The sequence below is a fragment of the Pelodiscus sinensis genome, chromosome 29, assembly GCF_052426305.1.
Source record: "Pelodiscus sinensis isolate ZL-2025 chromosome 29, ASM5242630v1, whole genome shotgun sequence".
Classification (NCBI taxonomy): domain Eukaryota; kingdom Metazoa; phylum Chordata; order Testudines; family Trionychidae; genus Pelodiscus; species Pelodiscus sinensis.
In genome coordinates, this window is record NC_143080.1 from 5,839,142 (window position 1) to 5,858,998 (window position 19,857).

The 19,857-nt window shown below is 45.7% G+C and overlaps 1 protein-coding gene and 1 long non-coding RNA gene across 3 annotated transcripts in view; one reads left to right on the top strand and one right to left on the bottom strand.

Moving 5' to 3' along the window:
* Positions 1–19,857, top strand: part of LOC112544311 (uncharacterized) — a 157,775-nt gene that overhangs the window by 97,861 nt on the left and 40,057 nt on the right. The window lies entirely within an intron of this gene.
* Positions 8,845–16,110, bottom strand: LOC102456176 (keratin, type I cytoskeletal 19-like). Its single transcript, XM_006114306.5, has 8 exons — positions 15,490–16,110; positions 14,498–14,580; positions 13,718–13,874; positions 12,089–12,250; positions 11,503–11,628; positions 11,045–11,271; positions 10,444–10,586; positions 8,845–9,194 (listed from the first exon to the last, which is right to left on the bottom strand). Exons 1-8 carry the CDS (start codon positions 16,108–16,110, stop codon positions 9,169–9,171), a joined length of 1,545 nt encoding a protein of 514 aa, XP_006114368.4. The 3' UTR covers positions 8,845–9,168.

The following is a 19,857-nucleotide window of genomic DNA, read 5'->3' on the forward strand; positions in this document are numbered from 1 at the left end:
CAACTCCCGCTATGTGAATTGCGTAGCTGGAGTCGAAGTAACTTGCACCCATTTTCTGGGGCAGCCCCACAGCATGAGGTCAGCGTTCCAGTAACCTCCTTTAATCCTCATGACAGTGAGGAATACCTGTGCCGACAGGGGTGCCCTCAGTGTTCAATTTAGTGGGTCTTTACTAGACCTGCTAAATTGAACCGCGGAGCATCAATCCTCCGGCAAGTGGAGACGTGGCCATACATAAGAACATAAGAACTGCCATACTGGGTCAGACCAACAGTCCATCCAGCTCAGTATCCTGTCTTGATGACAGCAGCCAAAACCAGATGCCCCAGAGGGAGGGATCACAACTGGTAACCCTCACGTGATCCCTCCCCTGTCACCCACCTCCAGAGAAACTGAAGCTAAGGACACCATTCCTACCCATCCTGGCTAATAGGACACCATAACACATCCATGAATGTATCTAGCTCTTTTCTGAACCCTGTTAAAGTCCTAGCCTTCACCACATCCTCCTGCAAGGAGTTCCAGAGGTTGACTGTGAGCTGAGTGAAGAAAAACTTTTTGTTTGTTTTAACCCTGCTGCCTATTCATTTCATTTAATGACCCCTAGTTCTTATATTGTGGGAATAAGTAAATAACTTTTCCTTATTCACTTTTTCCACACTAGTCATGATTGTATAGACCACTATCATATCCCCCCTTAGTGTCTTCTTTTCTAAGATGAAAAGTCCAACTCTTACACTGGATACCAGACTAAGAAGATAAATACTATCTTCCAAATAGTAATAGATAGGTAGCTGTGTTTGTCTGGTCTAGCTGAAACAAAAAACAGGACTATGTAGCACTTTAAAGACTAACAGATGGTTTATTAGGTGATGAGCTTTCAGAAGTGGGTCTGGCCCACAAAAGCTCATCACCTAATAAACCATCTTGTTAGTCTTTAAAGTGCTGCATAGTCCTGTTTTTTGTCTCCCAAATATGATCATTTCTTTGTTCCTCTGGGCAGAGTTTATTCTGTGTTAGAAGCAATGCTTAATTCCTGAGCAGAGGAAAGTGCCATGGACTCCTTTTTCTTTTCTAGGATGTGCACTTATTATAGTTTAGAAACCTTTTCTACTTTGCGGTGAACTTCTTTTCTTTTATTTCAGTTATGATGTAATAATTAATGATCTAATTCTGCAGCTTGTTACACCAGTTTTATGTTCATGAAAAATGATTTACATGCATTGAATTATCTTGTAAGACCAGTTTAACAAAGTAGAGATCAGGCTTGATGCCAAAATAGTTCATTTTGATTTCTAAACTCTGAAGACTGTCAAACGCTAATTTTAGTAGATGTAGTTGGAGTAATAAATCACTAGGGCTGTGTCTAGACTGGCAAGTTTAACTACAGGCTTTTGTCAACAGAGATTTTGTCGACAGATACTGTCAACAAAGCTTCTGTCGACAAAGAGCGTCTAGACAACATCCAGTTCTGTCGACAAAGCAAGCCGCTTTGTCGACATGAGAGTGTAGACACAAAGGACAGGGTCAATGCAATAGCACCTTCTGTTGACAAAACTCTGTCAGCAAAAGGCATTATTCCTCGTAGAATGAGGTTTACCACCGTTGACAAAACTGCTGAGTTCTGTTGAAGTTATGTCGACAGAACTCGGCGGTAGTGTAGACGCAGGTATAGTTTTGTCAACAAAAGTCCACTTTTGTCGACAAAACCCTGTAGTCTAGACCAATGTTTCTCAACCTTTTTTTGCTCATGCCCACCCCCCTTTTTTTGCTCTGAGCCTCGTTTACCTCTGTGGCCCCTCTCATAGCTGCTGTTAATTGGAAAAAAAGGTCCATAATTTACCTAATGTTCTGTTTTTTCCATGTGGCCCCCTAGAGGTAGGGCGTGGCCCCTGGAGAGCCGTATGGCCCACGGTTCAGAACCATTGGTCTAGACACACCCTTTGTGAGCAAAGATCATTTTCAGGTATGAACATGTTTTTAAAATTAGCTAAACATTGAGCAGGGGCATCAACACTGTCACCCTCTGACACACAAAAAATAGTCACTTTTTTGCCTAGAGAGGAGATGGATCTTGGTCCTGTAAATAACAGCTGGAAGGCAGGATGGTTCTGTATATCAAAGATCTCTGTTTGCTCTAATCTTCCCCTGCCTCTTTAAATTCTCCTCATTGCCATTTCTTCCTGGTCCCAGCAGCTGCCTTTCCGGCTCATTGTGCACTATTGCTCCTCCGAGAGCCGTTCCTGCATGTCAAGGCTGTTCCCCACTCTGGCATGATGAATGCAGAAGTTGGGGCCCACAAGAGCACTCCAAAACTTCGCCTCTACAGGCTCTGATCAGAAAAAAACTCCCCCCCCCCCCAAAAAAAATCCTAATACCTATATTTTGGGGAATCCGCTGCCACTATCAAGTGCTTTTGAATCCACAAAGAGGGGTGGACACTTGAAATCAACCCCAGAGGTACCCCAAGCCCTTTTTCCCTAAAAGAGTTTTAAAAAAGAAAGCGAGAAACAAGCTGCAGTCTGTGGTAGCTGATCCCTCAGTCAGGCATGCAGATACACACAGACAGACCTTCCAGGACACAAAAATCAACCAATTAGAAAAAAATTAGAAAAAAGAAAAAAACTTTCATCATCAAAACAAAACTACAGTTGCAAGCATAGCAAAGTGGCTAGATGGAGAGAGCCACCAATTGATATAGATCAGTGTGTCCCAATTTTATTTGGCTATAGAACCCTTTTAAACTCAAAAGAATTTTGCAGAACCCTGAATCACAGTCTCATATATGGAGATGAAAAAGTAGACCACAAATAAGTAAGGTAGTAAGAAACAAATGCTAACCAGAGTCAACATTTAGTTTAATTGCACATATTTAAAAACAAAAATCACATTTAATGTGTACAAAAAAAAGCTCAAAAACTAATATGCATTAAATATTAATTATTATTTTTAATCATAAAATGTTATGGCAATGGAATTTTCTCGCTAAACCTTATTTTCACTTCACGGGGGGGGTTCCGCAGAACACCATTTGGGAAACACTGATATAGACACTAAGGGAAACCCCCTGGGCTAAAACTTAGTTACAAAAGGGGAAAAAAAAAACACTTAAGCTCAGACATTATTTCCAAATCCCAAACAAGGAAAACAACAAATCCTGACGGATTATCTAAACTTTTCCCTGACACATTTTAAGAAGTCTGTTCTTGGAGAGAGAAGTGTCTCCCATCTCCCTCAGTCTTGGAAGAAACTGCTCTAAAACTCAGACAAAGAAGAAAAAATGTCTCTTTTCCAGTATGGAATTCCTACCTGTATTGTTACTGGCTGACCACCCAATACCTGGCTATACCTATATGGCAGCCCGTCCATATAGGTGAATGAGGCAGTCGCCATGGGTGCCAAGTTAAATGGGGCGCCAAATGGTGGCGTAATATCATTGAGGGGTTTGGAGGTGGGGGCACCGATTGCATGGTTCGCCTAGGACGCCAGTTGCTAGCAGCTAGTCTAGGGCTGGTGTCACGTTACCAAATTTGAGGGGAGCAGCCAGATCGCTGCTGCACCCATAGGTGGGGGTGTTGGCCCCAAAAATGGCATAGAAGGGGGCCATGTGAGGTATTGAATAGGAGCTTATTGTTTGCTGATCCTGTGTACGCTGTTTATGTGAGTGTATAATGTCTGTGTGTGTAGGTAGGAATCTGTAATCTGTGTGAAAGCTGAATATTTCTCTGAATGTGGTTGAGCATTGCTATGGACAGGCTGATTAGCCAGGCCCTGTGCGACAATGGCACTTGATGGGCCAAAGACACACCTAAAGCATGAGGGTGGAGACCTAAGAGCGGCCAGCAGAGAGAGGCCGCTGGCCAGGTGACCTGCTGATACAAGAAGAGGCCAGGAAGGAGTATAAAGAGGCCATGTGGTCGATGCCATTTTGTTCTCAGCTCAGCACTTCATCCCAGAGGCAGCATTGCAGGGATCGAAGAGACCTGTGAACCCATCCTGATGCTAGGATGCGCAACAAGAACTTTTAAACCGGCAGCTGTAACATCTCTGCTAGAGCCTGCATCGAGGACTGGGGGATTCGGTGCATGTAACGTACTGTACTTTAATAACCTTACTCTCATGCTTTTCTTTCTTGTGATAATGAACCTTTAGATATAGATTCTAAAGGATTGTCCCAGCGTGATTTGTGGGTAAGATCCAGAGGGTAAATTGACCAGGGATCTGTGGCTGGTTTCTTGGAACCGGACAGAACTGGTTCGGGGTAGGTGGGATTGGGTGCTAGGACCCCCCACCTGTGTATGAGGCCCGGGGCCATCTGGGGCACGGATATTGCTGGGGTGTTGGAGGGGTTTTGCTCGTGAGGCTTCAGGCAGGCAGCTGAAGCACTCTGTGGGACTGGTTTGTGGCTTGTTTGGAGAGGTCACCAGTCTGGGGGCTGTAAGGAGCCCCGGATTTGAGCAATTCGCCCTGAGCAGACGCCCTCAGTTGTGCCCAGACACGGCCTAGTCTGTCACAGTGGCGTAGTCGGCAGGATCCACAGATCTTGGTCAATTGAGCTTTGGGATCAGGACCCCACGCTGTCTAAATTTGATTTGTGGTACTGAGAGTGCGGTTGGTTAAAGGGCAGCTGAAATGAGTCAGCACCAGTATGAGAGCCTAAGTAGAGAAGCTCTGAAGGATTTGTGCTCGGGAAGAGGCATTGCCTTTAGGAAAAGGGCCTCTAAACTAGATCTGGTAGTGTTGTTACTAGCCAGAGATGTGGATGAAAGGGAGCAGAAGCGAGCCAAGGAAGCTGCTGAAAGAAGGCAGAAGGCAGATGAAGAAATTGCTAAGAGACAGAAGGAGATGGATTGGGAACTTGAGGAGAAAAAGGCAGAATATGCTGAGAAACAGCGGAGGGAAGAGGTAGAGCATGCAAAGAAGATGGCCCTAGCCAAGGAGGAAAATGCTAGACTTGACCTCCAGCTTAAGAGACTAAAAGAACAAGAGAGACTGTATTCTCCTGAAGGTTCAATGTATAACCCTGTGGGTATGCGATATGCTTATGATATGGCAGACGTATTTTACCCAGCTGATGTGAGAACCCAACCCCAAAGCATGTGTGAATGCAAACCTTTTGTGTTACCTGTAGCTAACAGGGAGGTTTGGGAAGGGGGTGCATGTGGGTATGGAAAGTTTCCTGGAGCTGGTCAGTCTCCCTGTAACCAAGGGGAAAGTATCTCTACATGTGAGCCTGTGGCAGATGGCTGTGTGTCTGTGCAGGGGGGCAGTGAGCCTGTGGGTGAGGGCCCGTCTGATGCCTCAGAGGTGAGGCTGGAATCAGAACCAGGGCAGGAAGAGCCCAGAAGTCAGGGAAATGTTTCTCTGGGGCAGCCTGGAGTGGCTGGCCAGAGTGAAGTTTTAGTTGAGAAGTTGGTGGCTGGTGAGGTTTGTGGAATTGAACCTGCACAAGCTGAAATTGAGTTGTGTGAAGCGCTCTGCGGGACTGGTTTGTGGCCTGTTTGGAGAGGTCACCAGTCTGGGAACTGTAAGGAGCCCCGAAGTTGAGCAATTCACCCTGAGCAGACGCCCTCAGTTGTGCCCAGACATGGCCCGGTCCGTCACAGCTGGACATTAGTTAACCCCTTAGTCTCTGGATGCTAGTCAGCACTCCTGATTATGACACAGCACAACACATATTTGCCAACTAGTGGTGGTTGTTGCCAAGGGACTAATATCCAGGATCTGAGTAGCTTTCCAGGTCTCAAGCACATGCACCCACCCCTCCCCCACACGCACACACACACTTCATTGGTCTCTGTAGCTATTAAGTCGGCATGTGTGTTATAACGCAAAATTCACTTCCACTTTGCATGATATTGTGTATTTAAATGTTATGCCATGTGTACAGTCACTGAAACTTCCATAAGGCCCTGCTTGAAAACAAAAACCAGCAAAATTCTTGCTGCTTTGGATGATATTTATGACTGTCCACTTGCGGGATACACAACTGTGGGATGCTGTGTTTAGAAAGTTAGTCGAGGAGCCCAAGAGTTGCTGTTGTTTGTAGAAGGGGTGTTTTTCTGTTTTTCATTGCTAATGGCTTTCTCTTTACCTCTGTGTTGGAGTAACCAATTCAGTTATAAGATCAAGAACACATATTCCTGCTCATCCAGAAATATAATTTATGTAATCATGTGCCGACAGTGTCCGTTTGCTATGTACATTGGACAAATGTCTCAGACGCTTCGCCAAAGAATCAATGCACACAAAACGGATATCAACAGTATCATAAAGAAAAAACAGTTTCTTGCCATTTCAACCAGAAAGGGCATTGTCTCAACGACTTGATTATCTGCATACTGCTTCAAAGGCATTTTAACACCAGACTTGAAAGAGAGCCCTCTGAACTGTCATTCATGCTTAAATTTGACACTTTACGCTTAGGTCTTAACAAAGACACTAATTATCTTACCCATTACAAAGATAGCTTCCCCAATTATCACCTCTAATATCATTAGCTCACAGACATTTACCTTCCCCCCCATCCCGCCTCTGTTCTGAAATTTGATTTGTCCTTTTCATATGTGTTCACTTTTTTTGATTGTATCCCTTTGGTATGTATGGTCATGCCTATTTTCTTCCACTGTTTGATCTGAGGAAGTGGGTCTGGCCCACGAAAGTTCATCATCTACTAAACCGTCTTGTTAGTCTTTAAAGTGCTACATAGTCCTGTTTTTTGTTTCAGCTAGACTAGACTAACACGGCTACATCTCTATTACTACCTATGACGGCGATATTTTAAATGGGAGTATCTTTGGAACTAGTAATATTGCTAAAATCAGAATTATTTTTTCCATCCATTCATCACTGTGACAGGGCGCCTGCCCTGCACTGGCCCTTTAAGACCAAGACTCAGGCCCTGAGCCGGGGCTGGGAACAGAGGTCAGCTGAGGCCGTTAGGGCTAGTGAGAGCCCAGCTGGCAGCTATATAGAGAAACACAGTTGGCTTGAAGAGGCCAGCTGAAGCGGTTAGGGCAGGTGAGGGCCCAGCTGGCAGCTATATAGAGAAGCACAGTTTGCTTAGAGTGAGGAGCCAGTGAAGGGCTGACTGCAGAGGAAGCAGGGGCTCGCAGGAGGGAGAACAGCTGGGGGTAGCCAGCTAGGGCTGGGAGACAGCCAGCCAAGACTCCCCCTGGCTAGGGGCCGGAGGCAAGGCCCAGGGTTCGGAGGCGGATTACAAGGCAGCCGAGGTAAGCGGGGCAGTAGAGATAACCCCGTGCCAATGATGAGCAACCCGTGCAGACTGTAACTTGCCCTGAGAGGGGCTAGCTGAGGACAATTGGGGCACTGAGGCACGGTGGGGTGCGCGCACCCGGACAATCACATGTACGGTATGTATTTAGTGCAGGGATGGGAACGGTTAAGCAGTTAACCGTAAGCATCACTTTTAAGAGGGGATACTTTTAGTTCCGGTTAAGCAATGGGGGCTGCAACAGCTGCCAGCCTGCCATGGGTAGAGGCTGCTCCAGCCCCACGGGGCTTGCTGTAGACAGGGGTGCTCCAGCTCCCTCTGCCTGCTCCCTGTTTCATCAGTCATGTTTAACCAGCTAACCATGTTACATCCCTCATTCAATGACATAAATACATTCTCTCTCTCAGCCTCTTTTCTCCCCGTTTCTCTTCTACCCATAAAAGGAACTTTTTCGAGGTGGCCATGCTCGCACTTTCACTTCTGGGTTGAAACTGTAATTTCAGAAAACCTTAGAGCTTCAGAAAATATGCCTGGGGCAAGTGAATCCCCGTGGGCCTTACACAGATGACCAGGCTTTAACAGAAACTGTCACAAACCCAGTGGCTACATCTATACTGCGCTCTCTTGTGCAAGAACATATGCAAATGAGGCGAAGCTGTGAATATTGCTGTACCTCATTTGCCTACTTAATAAGCCACCATTGTGCAGAAGGGGTTTTTGCGCAAAAAGGAGCCATCTACGCAACTCCATTTTGCACAAAACCCCCCTCTTGAGCAAGAGCCGTTCTTCCTGAAAAAAAGTGGCAGAACGGCTCTTGCACAAGAGGGGGTTTTTGCGCAAAAAGGAGCCGTGTAGATGGCTCCTTTTTGCGCAAAAGCCCCTTGCGCAAAAATGGCGGCTCATGAAGTATGCAAATGAGGCGCAGCAATATTCACCACGTTGCCTCATTTGCATATTTCCTTGTGCAGGAAAGTGCAATATAGACATAGCCAGGGTGTGACTCAGAGCAGGAATGGATTGGGGGGAGTGGTAAGGGTTTTATAAACTGTCACCTAGAGATTACTATGGTGAGTTCAGATTAGGCTGATAGTGAGGAAAGAAATGCCCCAGAGAGTATTTGGGGACCTCTGTGACGGGAATTGGTTACTTCAGTCCATATCTTAGGAGTCAGCCTAGAAGTGACCAGGCCTATCTTGTATTGTTATCCTGAGCCGTTCAGTGTCCACAGCTGTCGGTGAGATCCTTGCAGCTGTGCTCAATAATTTTTTTTAACTTAAAATTAACCATAATGTTATGAAAGAAACTCACAAACACACATACACCTGGTGGCCTGGGCTGAGCATATGGACTATGAACAGTAGCTTCTATGGTAACACAAAGTCTTTGGCCAAGAAGTTAGGGCTGGAAAAGAAGGCCTAACCCAGCTAGACCATTCCCTCAGCCCCGTTGGCCAAAGCGAGATTATTCTCCTTAGTCTGCTGCGCAGATGAGGCTTCTGCCACTTCCCTCTGTGGGCTATCGTGCAGTCTGCAAGACCTATCTGAGCATTTGGCTTTGTGTTTAATCTGGTACCAATTGATAAGAGGAACTCATTTCCCAGACACAGGTCTCTTGATTGCATCAAGCAGAAGCAGTTTTATTAGAGACACCTTTTCTGTAAAGGGTAAATTACCAGCCACGGTACAGATTATCTCCAGTAAGGAATTATTGTGATTGGACAGCATGAGAGAATGAAGAAGCAAATAGCATGGTAGGCAGGAAGCTGGACCAAAGGCCAGATGGGCCCCTTAGGACAGCAATGTTGGCGTTAGCAGCGTTGAGTAATTCTGAAGAGCGCTTCTCCAAGCTCTGCCTAGATCCACAATGAATGCGTTGGGTCAGCTCTCGCTTTGTCCGTGCCTGGGTCTTGCACTGGAAGATGCTGGTTTCTCTGCTTAGTCACAGATCTTTCTGCCATGCCCTGGGGAGAAATAAATAGAGCTATTACTTTGCTTAGAGAGGGCTGGGCAACCTGTGTCCACGAGCCTCCTAATTGTCCCTGTCTCCCACACGCCTCTTGCTCACTGGGGCCCTACACTTCCTATGCCTCCTCCTCCCACAAATCTGATTTGCGCCCGGTCCCTGCTCCTTCCCGTCCCTCCCGAAGCTTGAGCAGCTGCGAATCAGCTGTTCCGTGAACTCAAGCTCTAGGAGGGAGGGGAAGGAGCGTGGCCAGAGAACCAGTCAGCAGATTCGTGGCCATCTGAAAGTGCTGACGTGCGGGGCCCCCATGCGAGATGCGTGATGGGGAAAGAGGCAGGGAGAGATGCATGGGCCACAGGTGGAACCCCAGGGGCCATGGGCTGTAGGCAGCCCTCCACTGACAATCATGCAGCCCACTGAGACAAGGGAGAGCCCGTCATGTGGCCCAATCACTCCTGTGGGTTGCCCGTTGCTGACGTACACGCTCAGAGCGGAGCGGCACAGACACTCTTCTGATGCACTCCAGAGCTTCCCCCAAATCGTTTCCTGTTTAGACTACAAGAGAAGAACACGGACACTGCAGGATAGGCCAGCCGCTGTGCTGGGAAAGCAAAGGGCAGCTCCTTTGGCCCTCCTCCTATCCTTGTGCATTCGCCTACACACCCGGCTCACTCTGCCCCAAATGGGGGTTGGTTTTTTTAGAATGCAAATGTAAAGTATTGCACAACCCTCAGCAGGATGGACTTGCCCGAGATATTGTTTGTGGGCTAGGACCCATTTTTCCCATCCACCATCAACACATCGTTGATTCCATCGCTCTCTGTTTTAAGGACCTGTTCCCTCCTCCTTTGCCCTACAACACATCCAGCCTCCATTTCCAGCCTCTTTCTCCAAGTCCTTTAGACTCCGTCTCTGTCTCTGCTTTCATTTCACCTCTTTTTTTCCTCCTCTTTCCCCTCCCTCTCTTTTATCTCTCTTCTAACTGACTTTCACCCTTCATAATTCACAGTGAGAGAGGCCCAGATCCATTTGACACTTCTCTTGATGATGTTACCCGTAGCATGCCTTAGCCCTGGCACTATGTCCTTCCACACTCTCCAGGTGCCTAACAACACAGTCCTGAAAGGTGAGCTGTAGCACTTCAAAGCCACCTCACAGTGAGAGTTTAACAGAAGCTTCCCTCTCGTCCTGTTGCTGAGAACAGGACTAAAGAAACATTCCCCCTGATACCCGAAGTCAGTGCTCACCCTTCTCAGTAGAGTGGAAAGACGGGACATGGGAGAGGCCGTGGGAAGAGGTAGAGTAGCTGTGGGATGATGTAAGGACAACGCTTCCTCCTCCTGTGCATTTACCAGCTCCACTTCCGCCACCGCTCCCTCCTTCCTGAATACTGTGACAAGGAAAGAATGTCTGGTGAATGGAACAGCAGCCAACCCTGCGACTACTTGTCCTCACCCACTACCAGTCCCGCAAAGAGCCAGGACCCGACCCGTACACTGACAGCGTCCTTGCTCTCGTCTTCCATACAGCACAGCAACAGCACATCACTACAAGGCCAGCCGGTCTCCCCACTGACTTTGTCCCCCCAAAGGATGAATTAGCTGTAGGCTTCCATTGCCAGAGAGTTTTTACACAGATTCTGCTCTGCACCTGGCTTCCAAACCAGGAAATCTTTGCCTCATTAATGAGCCGGCTCATTTCAAAAGCAAATGGAGTTGGGGACATGCCAGGCGCTTTGGGTAAAAGCAGGAGTGACTGAACTTTTCGCAAAAGCTCAGGCTACATCTTTATGCAGGGATGAGCGCGTAGGTGTTTGCTTTATTCCCCACTGGTCTGTAGCCTACATACACAATATCATGCTGTCCTCCTTCCAGCAGGCAGCGGTAAGTGTGAATCTCCTGCTCCAGTCGGCATTTGACGTCCAGAAGGACCTTGTACTCGTGATTCTGGGACTCAATTTCTGCGCGCAAGTCACACAGCTGCTGCTCCACACAGATGATCTGTTGTTGTAACTGGCACAGGTGGGCATTGTAGCGACTTTCGATTTCAGCTAAAGAGGCTTCCAGGTTGTTCCGCTAAGAATTGAAGGAATAAAGCCACATGTACTTTAACCAGGCACCAAATTAAACCCATTTGGATGCAGAAAGCTGGATATTTCCAATGCAGAAATTAAAGCAAATTGTTGCTAACAGTCAGTGACATCATCACTGCTACGTAGAGGTCAGGCCTGCCTGGTCCCCCATCAGTCCAGAAATCCATGTATCAGTGTGTCATAGGTGAGCTTTCAGTGATGACAACATCCCTACCTGGCTGAGATGGGCTTGCAGATCAATCTCCAGGCCCTGCAACTGACGTCGAAGTTCGGAGACCTGACTGTTGCACGACTCCACCTCCTGACCGCTTGTGATGACCTCATGATTCACCTCATCGATCTGAGAAACAGACACACAGAATAAAGAGCATCGGGGGATTTTTAATTGTCCGGTGAGTCTAGTGAATGCACAAAGCAGTGGCTAACAATACATGTAAGACAGACGGGATGGGCAAGTTTTCTGCACACAGGAATGAATCCCATCTCTTGATTGGAACTCCCCTTGTGATTCTAATGCTACGGCTCCTCACAGCCTCACCTGTGATTCTCCTTTGTCCTAAACTAGAGGTTCGCCCACTGTTCCGCCAACACACCTCAATAATGACATGTAGCAAGCCCTGTTATTCCAGGAGAAACATACACTGTGTGTACGCCGGGCCTCCTTCCCCTATGCCGAGGGCACTACACATCCAGGCAGATCATATTTAGAACATATGAAAATCTCCCCACAGCGTGCATATGTGATTCTGGAATAGCTCCTGCATTTTCACCTGAGAGAGTTATAGTCATGAAGTACTTACCTTGCATTTATACCAATCCTCAACCTCTTTGCGATTTTGAGCAATCACTTTTTCATACTGGCACCTCATCTCATCTAGGATTTTCTTCAGATCTGGTCCAGGACAGGAGTTGACTTCCACATTGACGTCGCCAGTGGACTGGTTTCTCAGACATTTGATTTCCTGCAAAGATAACCCAGATCAGCTTAAAAGACAAGATATGTGCTGAGTTCTCTGGTGCATGAGAGCAGCATTCCGCTGTCAGGGGAGCCTTTAATCCCGAGGCCCATTTCGGACACTAACAGCACCAGACTCTGTTGCCACTTCTCCAGGACACACCCAGCTCTGCTGGGGAAACCGCTGATGATTCCCAAGCTAAATTCTATAGTCCTCTCCTGAGGTATAAAAACCAGCCTGTGTTTTCTGGGACATGGGATGGTTAATCTCAGCAAATTAATGAAATCCTCATTATTTCTGCATAGAAAAAGGACTGTTTTTTACTTTATTTTCTCCTGGGACTTTTGTGTCACTGGATCATACATAAGGGCCGTTTTCCTGTGATAGTTTATGTTTTCACAACAGATACAATTTGTGTGTGTGGCTCCTGTGTCAATCAACTCCAGTCAAACAGTTTCAGTGCCATTTTGGGAGCATACGTGCCTTGACAGCATTAAGTCTGATGACTGAAATTCACTCATTTTCCCGAATAGGTTGGTACTAGTGTTACAGGTTCGCTTTGTTCTAAATAAATTTATGACAAAGCAATCTGTTTTTCATTGAGACATGTCACCATATGTTGGCTCTTTTAATATTTTTTCCCCTTTTATATTTACATTTTCAAAGAAGGGAGCGTGGTCCAGTGGTTAGAGCTCCTGACCTGCCATTTCATGTATCTGCTACTGCATTTCTAAATGATTTTGGACAAGATAACCATTTCTTGTATATTCTGGCTTCACAAAAACTAGAATCATGGGGATGTTGTTAACACGGATTAATTGCTTATGCAATGTTTTAAGTTCTGTGGATGAAATATGCCAGTGAAGAGACAAGTGATATCCTCAGTCCTTGGCAAAGCTGCTGCATGGTTTATCCGACTTGTAACTAGTGACAGTGGTAGCGCTCTCTCCTTCCCCTTTTACAGAGCCCAGGAGCTGCCAGAAGCTTCACATTCCTTCCCATGGTTCCTACATTGCTCCCAAACCATAAGGGAGGGACCTGGCCTGCCTGTGACAAATACTCCGGCACAGGACCCACCATCCTTGTATGTTACATTCGAATGCATATGATTAGGTAACGGGTTTGGGGAAAGGAGTAATATGGCCGTAATGCAGATCACCATTCATAGTCTATTGGCTGTAATGGCAGTATTCCATTCATAATCTATTGGCTGTAATGGCAGTATTCCATTCATATTCTATTGGCTGTAATGGCAGTATTCCATTCATATTCTATTGGCTGTAATGGCAGTATTCCATTCATAGTCTATTGGCTGTAATGGCAGTATTCCATTCATAGTCTATTGGCTGTAATGGCAGTATTCCATTCATAGTCTATTGGCTGTAATGGCAGTAGTGTTGGGGGTTAGTATCAAATTCAGAGCCCTGCTGTAAGTGACATGCAACATACATTGTGTTAGCTCAGGAAACCTACCTCCTCATGGTTCTTCTTCAGACAGCACAGCTCTTCCTTCAGGCTCTCGAGCTGCCCCTCCAGGTCAGACCTGCACAGGGTCAGCTCATCCAGAACACGGCGTAAGCCGTTAGTATCAGCCTCCACAGTCTGGCGAAGGGCCAGCTCAGTCTCATACCTACACCATGGACAAGAAGCACAGAAAAGTCAGCCCCCGAGCCCACCGCTCAGGCATCCTGGCAGGCTCCCTCAGGTTATATGGGGTTTGCGTGTCCCTTCTGCCAATGTTACGTCTCTGTCTGGGCTAAAATAGAACACCGCCTGTCTGCTGCCCAGTCTCTCTGGATGTTCAAAGGCAGCGTCCAGGATCTGATGGTTCATAAAAGACCTTCTTCAGCTTTTTTTGTCCCTCTCTTCTCTACTGTCTTTGCTACAAGAGGTCACACACTCCTTTTTCTGCACTTCCACTGGGGAATAATCTCAATTCTTTTTTCAAAATCTGTGGGTCATGCTCTCCATGGATATAAATCTGCCTAGCTCCATTGCCTTCAGTGGACGCATGCCAGCTTACAGCACTTGTCCCTATATGTTAGCCCCCTAAACACATCAACCAGTTACTCTTTGTTGCTTCAAGCTCCCCGTTCTGGAAATGCCTCACTTCTAGGCACTTCTAATGTCGAAGATGGAAGACACATGTCAAATCTGAGACCACAGCCTGACCAATATTGTGTCATTGTTCCTTTGGTCTCCCCCATTGGTCTGTATCTATTTCATGTCTTTCATGTAGAGAGTGGTACTCACTTCAGTCTGAAGTCATCACCTGCCATCCTGCTGTTATCAATGTCCAGAATGATCTTGCCATTCTCAAGGGTTGCACAAAGAATCTGGAAAAGAAGAGGGTCCAGGAGACTCTTAGCCCTTAAGTCTCTTCACTCACACTCAGTGTCTCCCAGTATTCAATTTCCGATAGAGAGGAAGCACGGAAGATTTCAGATCCCAGGAGAAATGTCTGAGAAATACCAGAGTGTGTGCAATGAAATAAATGAAAGGAATCGGGATATACAAATACAGGTAAAATACCAGCAGCTTTGAAATCTACAAACTTCACATTTTCAAAGTTGCTCTAGAATTCGTAACTATGAGATTTACACTGCAGCTCAGCATTTGGCACGTTTCTCTCTCCTGTGACTCTGTCTGCTTTGTTCCTCCTAGCTGGCTAATCCTTCTTCAGAATACACATGGCAAAGGTTTTTTACAAACATTAAATTGCCCATTAAAACCTAGTGGTGACAAGTATTTATTTCTTATTGTGCTTTGGGGGAATATTCCCCTTCCATGCCCCGACTTCGTATAGCAGCTCAAACTTGCTTGAAATAGAAATGAGATTGCAATTAGCATCCAAGAAAACTGAAGACAGGATAAAATATAATAATGAGAATAACTCAGTAGACTAATGAATGCATTTTTCTTTTCGTCTTCCTTTTGGGTATAAATACATTGAAACATCCTGTTCCATATTTCATTTATGAGGAGTAATGACCAGACCCATAGTGTTCCCTGCCTATGTAACCTGTTTCTCTTTGTACAAATCTGGCCCAGAAAAGGCTGATTGTAAATGGACTCAGGCGTTTTGACACCCTCACTTATATTTCATACATGCAGTTGCCTTAAACGTATGTCTGCAAAAAACATTTTACAAAAGTGAAATAATGCCCCACACAACTGCAGTAGACTCTGAATATTGATTCAAAGCGAAGATCTTACAATGGGGAATTCAGCTGAAAAAATGTTACCTGCTTTTGAAGATCTTCTATTTGCTTGTAGTAGCAGCTGTAGTCCTTTGGTGAATCTGAGTGCCCATGGTGGGCATACCACTCCTTGATTTTGCACTCGAGGGCAGCGTTTTCTTCCTCCAAGCATCGCACCTTGTCCAGGTACGAAGCCAGGCGGTCATTGAGGTTCTGCATGGTCAGCTTTTCATCACAGGTAACAAATGCACCATCTCCACAAACACCACCGCCAAAAAAGCCACCACCGACTGCAGCACCAGCACCACCACCAAAACCACATCCAAAGCCACCACCAACTGCAACACCAGAGCCACCACCGAAACTACCTCCATAGCCACAATGGGAAGCACCACCGCTCAACCCAATGCCAGGACAACATCCATAGCTGTATCCTGGGAGACCTCCAGCGAAGACACCTCCACAGCTACCTCCAGAAAAACTACCAGCACCACCACTAAAACTCCTGCACGAAAAGCCTCCACCACTGCCTAGCCCACAGGAGCCATATCTCCCAGAAGACACGGAAGAGATCTTTCCTGCACCACTACCTCCAGCCACGCAGCTACCACCACTACTCTTTCCTTTGGTAGCGAGAGTAACAGTCTGCTTGGTGCTGTAGCTCATAGTGATGGCAGTTAAGAATCCAACCCAAAGCCCAAAGCAAGAGGCACAGCTTGATACGAATTCAGACTGCACGTTTTCTGTCCTCACTGATCACTATTTATACCTTCCCCAGTGGGAGTCACCAATAGGGTGTTTCTTCTTCCCATGGGGATGGCTAGTCTTGCTGTTTATGCCAAGGATAATTCCCCAAAGGCAGTTTCCCTCCAGAAATCCCAGTACACAAGAAATGTTAGTTGTATGTCAGCAGTTTTTTCAAAAATACATTGGCAATGATGTTTTATGAATCATCAGCATTTCCTTATGATGAAAATTTCAGAACAAGAAGCCAGGAAAAACAGCACTCTAAATTATATGCAGGGAATAAAACATAGAATATATAACAACAGCAAGCTCTTTATCTGTTATTATTTTATTTTAATTTTTGTTTTGCCTTTAATCAACATGTTTTCATATGTAATTTGGGATCATAGACATAAAAATGAAGGAATGAATAAACATTTGGTAAAGTGAAACTTGCTGTACAAGGATCTGAGACATCATGATATAAATATTCAGCCCCAAAATGATTAGGGGGCTGGAGCATATGACCTGTGAGGAGAGGCTGAGGGAGTTGGGTCTGTTTAGTCTGCAGAAGCGAAGAGTGAGGGGGGATTTGAGAGCAGCATTCAACTTCCTGAAGAGAGGTTCCAAAAAGGCTGGAGAAAGGCTGTTTTCAGTAGTGACACATGGCAGAACAAGGAGCAATGGGCTCAAGTTGTGGTGGGAGAGGTCCAGGTTGGATATTAGGAAACACTATTTCACTAGGAAGGTAGTGAAGCACTGGGATGGGTTACCTAGGGAAGTAGTGGAGTCTCCATCCCTACAGGTGTTTAAGTCTCAGCTTGACAAGGCCCTGGCCGGGTTGATTTAGTTGGGATTGGTCCTGCCTGGAGCAGGGGGCTGGACTTGATGACCCTCTAAGGTCTCTTCCAATTCTATGGTTCTATGAAAATGTGTAAAAATATGTTAAATACTTATTAATGTTACTCTCCCCGTGTGTGCAATTGCTGGATGTGTTGTGTCTGTGACTGGAAAGGGAGAACGTTCCTTGCAGCAGTGAATGGATCTGGGGTTGTTTATGGACAGTTTCTCTGTTCATGTGTGTTGTTGTGAATGAAAAACGCTGAGAACTCCTGAAATAGGGAATGTAATGTAAACCCGGTCTGGACAGTCAAGCGACAACTGCCTCCATGAGGGTGAGGTAGATGTGACCGAATAGGTCTTTTCCATTGCCAATGTCTCATCATATTAAAGTGAGCAGGGTAATTAAAGTGGGAAGAGCTGTCCTCATTTCTCAACTGCATAGTAATTGGTGTCAATACATTCTAATTTGCTCTGACAGCCTGGACACCCGTACTGCTGTCACGCAGAGATGAGAACGAGAGGAGTATTCAGAGCTAGCATACTACTCAAAAGGCCAGTAGCATTCACCCAAGAGGACATCTTAATGATGGGATGCTTTTCTTTTCAAGTGCACAAAGGCACACGTTCCCTAATAGATGGAAATTTACTACCAACTATTGGTAGTAATTGGACTTTGTCTCACATCCACCTAATTAGCCCTTTAAGGTAGATGTTATGACCAACACTCATTTATATAGAGCATGGTCCTTAAAGGGAAGAAAGAGAAGCTGTCAGCTGCATCTCAAGAGCAGAACGGCTTCTTTGCATCCAACCAGAACCAGGCAACTATGAATAGTCAAACTCGCCAGCGTGAGATATTATGCTGGATTTCTAGAAGCCCTAACACGTGAGTTTGGAGAGATCAGGAGCACACTGGACAAGGAGAGGTTACGTTGTGTTGCTTGAATGTGAGAAAGAAAAAGATTCCATATTGGAGAAAAAAGGGTAACTGAAAAACCACTCAGTTATGAGCACCTAATTCTCCAAGCCCTACTCCTCCTATTCACACCTCTCAAACCATCTCCTATTTCCGGCTGGGATTGGGCTCCTACATGGCTTCAGTCATTATGGCATTCTAAGTGCCTCCCAAATGTTGATGGATTTAACATCATCCCGTCTATGTGTGGTAAGGTACCGTGATCACCACTAAGTGTCTGATTGATTATAGTGCATGGAAATCCCAGCAGCATTAGAACAATCCTTCCAACAGGGTAGGAAGATACGTACATACTGATGACGTGGCTTGCACCAGCACCCCAAGAGAAGCCATGGCTGAGCCAAGAATTGAATCTGAAGCTGCTGAATTGGGCCGTGGTGTCTTAAATCAAGCCCATCCTTCCTTCAGATACAGGACTCGGTCCTTCCCCAGACACAACTCAACAAGGACGTGGTCCTGAGTAAGAAGGAAAATCTGATTTTCATCACTCATGCTGGGAAGTTGGAGTTACTCTGGGGATCTGTGGACAAAACGAAATTCATGTTGTTTTTGCTTGAAATTGGGATGTGGTGTGTATGAACGCTGACAAATGATCTAACCACAGACCACAGCCAGCTGGTTGAAGGTCCGTTCCTTCTCCTCCTTCAGGGGTTCTGAGTTAGCAGTGCAAAGTTCCACTTTCTTGCCAGCACATCCCATGACCTGAGTTGCATGCTGAAATAGGTTCAGTGTCAGTTCCATGTTAAATATTTCAGGGGGGAAAATGTATATTTATAGATAGCTAAACACTCCAGTGCTTTACGCACAAATCCTGCCCTTGATCAGAAAGGGAAATGCATTTCTATGTGCTAGTCAGGTCAATAAACTTTGACTCTCTGTGATAGCAAACTACCCTTTTGCTTCCAAACGTACACCATCACGTGCTACTGTTTTTCCCACCAAAGTGATTATTAATTTGCTGCTGCACCTTCCCACCGATGCTGTTTTATAACAGTGGGCAGAGATACTTTTCTGGACATCTCTCTCCCTTTCTTTGCCCGATTCCTTTGTTCATCAAAACTCCACTGCAGAATATTTTCTCTAAATTCCGAGTGCTCCATGAGGAGGGTGTGTCCAAGCCAGCAGAGCTTTGCTTTCATAAGCCGGGCTTCCGTGATGGTTCTGCATCCTTGTTATACATGATTTTATCTTGTCAATTTTCAAAATTACCTTATAGAATTTGCATAATTGCTATCAAGCGTCGTCAATTACACTTTTGCATTTCTTTGATGTGCAGACAGAGAATAAGTTGGAAATCAGTACTCTATGGTAAAAGTGACTTTAATTGTTGTGTGTGGGTGTGGGATACCATGCAAACTGCTCCTTTGGTGTTGCAACCTTTCCGATTCAGACCATGCTTTTTATCTGACTAATGATTTGTTGGTCAGTAAGGATCATGTCTGACAAAATTCCAGGAAGGTAAATTAAATCCTTACCATGCGGAATTGGGCAACATCGGTTACTGTCGTAGGTCTTAAATATGCCTTTGAAGGTGCAGGGTTTGTACATTTCTTCAGTTTCATTCGCACCGATAGTTCAGAGCTTTGAGCTGTCTCGGCACACTTGCTAGCGATGAAGTGGAGGTCTGGCAGAGCGTGTGCAGCAAGAGCAGAATCATCTACTCTAAGCTCATCCTTAAACTCCTCGGTTCCTTTTTGGAGAGTTTCACTTGCTTGCAGAATGCTGATATTTTACGATGCAATTAAAATTCCTGGCATTTACTTCGCTGGGAGCATGATCGATCATCCTGGCAAAGAAGAGTCCAAAGAGACTTACATTAGGGAATACCAGGAAGAATGAAGTGGGATGAAAGGCCCAGCTGGTTCACT

Bases quoted from the DNA above. Each gene is read 5' to 3' on its own strand.
- LOC102456176 (XM_006114306.5), bottom strand. From the start codon at position 16,110: ATGAGCTACAGCACCAAGCAGACTGTTACTCTCGCTACCAAAGGAAAG. The intron at 10,587-11,044 runs GTATGTAGGCTA...TCCTTGTCACAG, and splicing joins GGAGGACAGCATGATATTGT to TATTCAGGAAGGAGGGAGCG. The intron at 9,195-10,443 runs GTGAGCACTGAC...ATTTCTCCCCAG, and splicing joins TTTCCACTCTACTGAGAAGG to GGCATGGCAGAAAGATCTGT.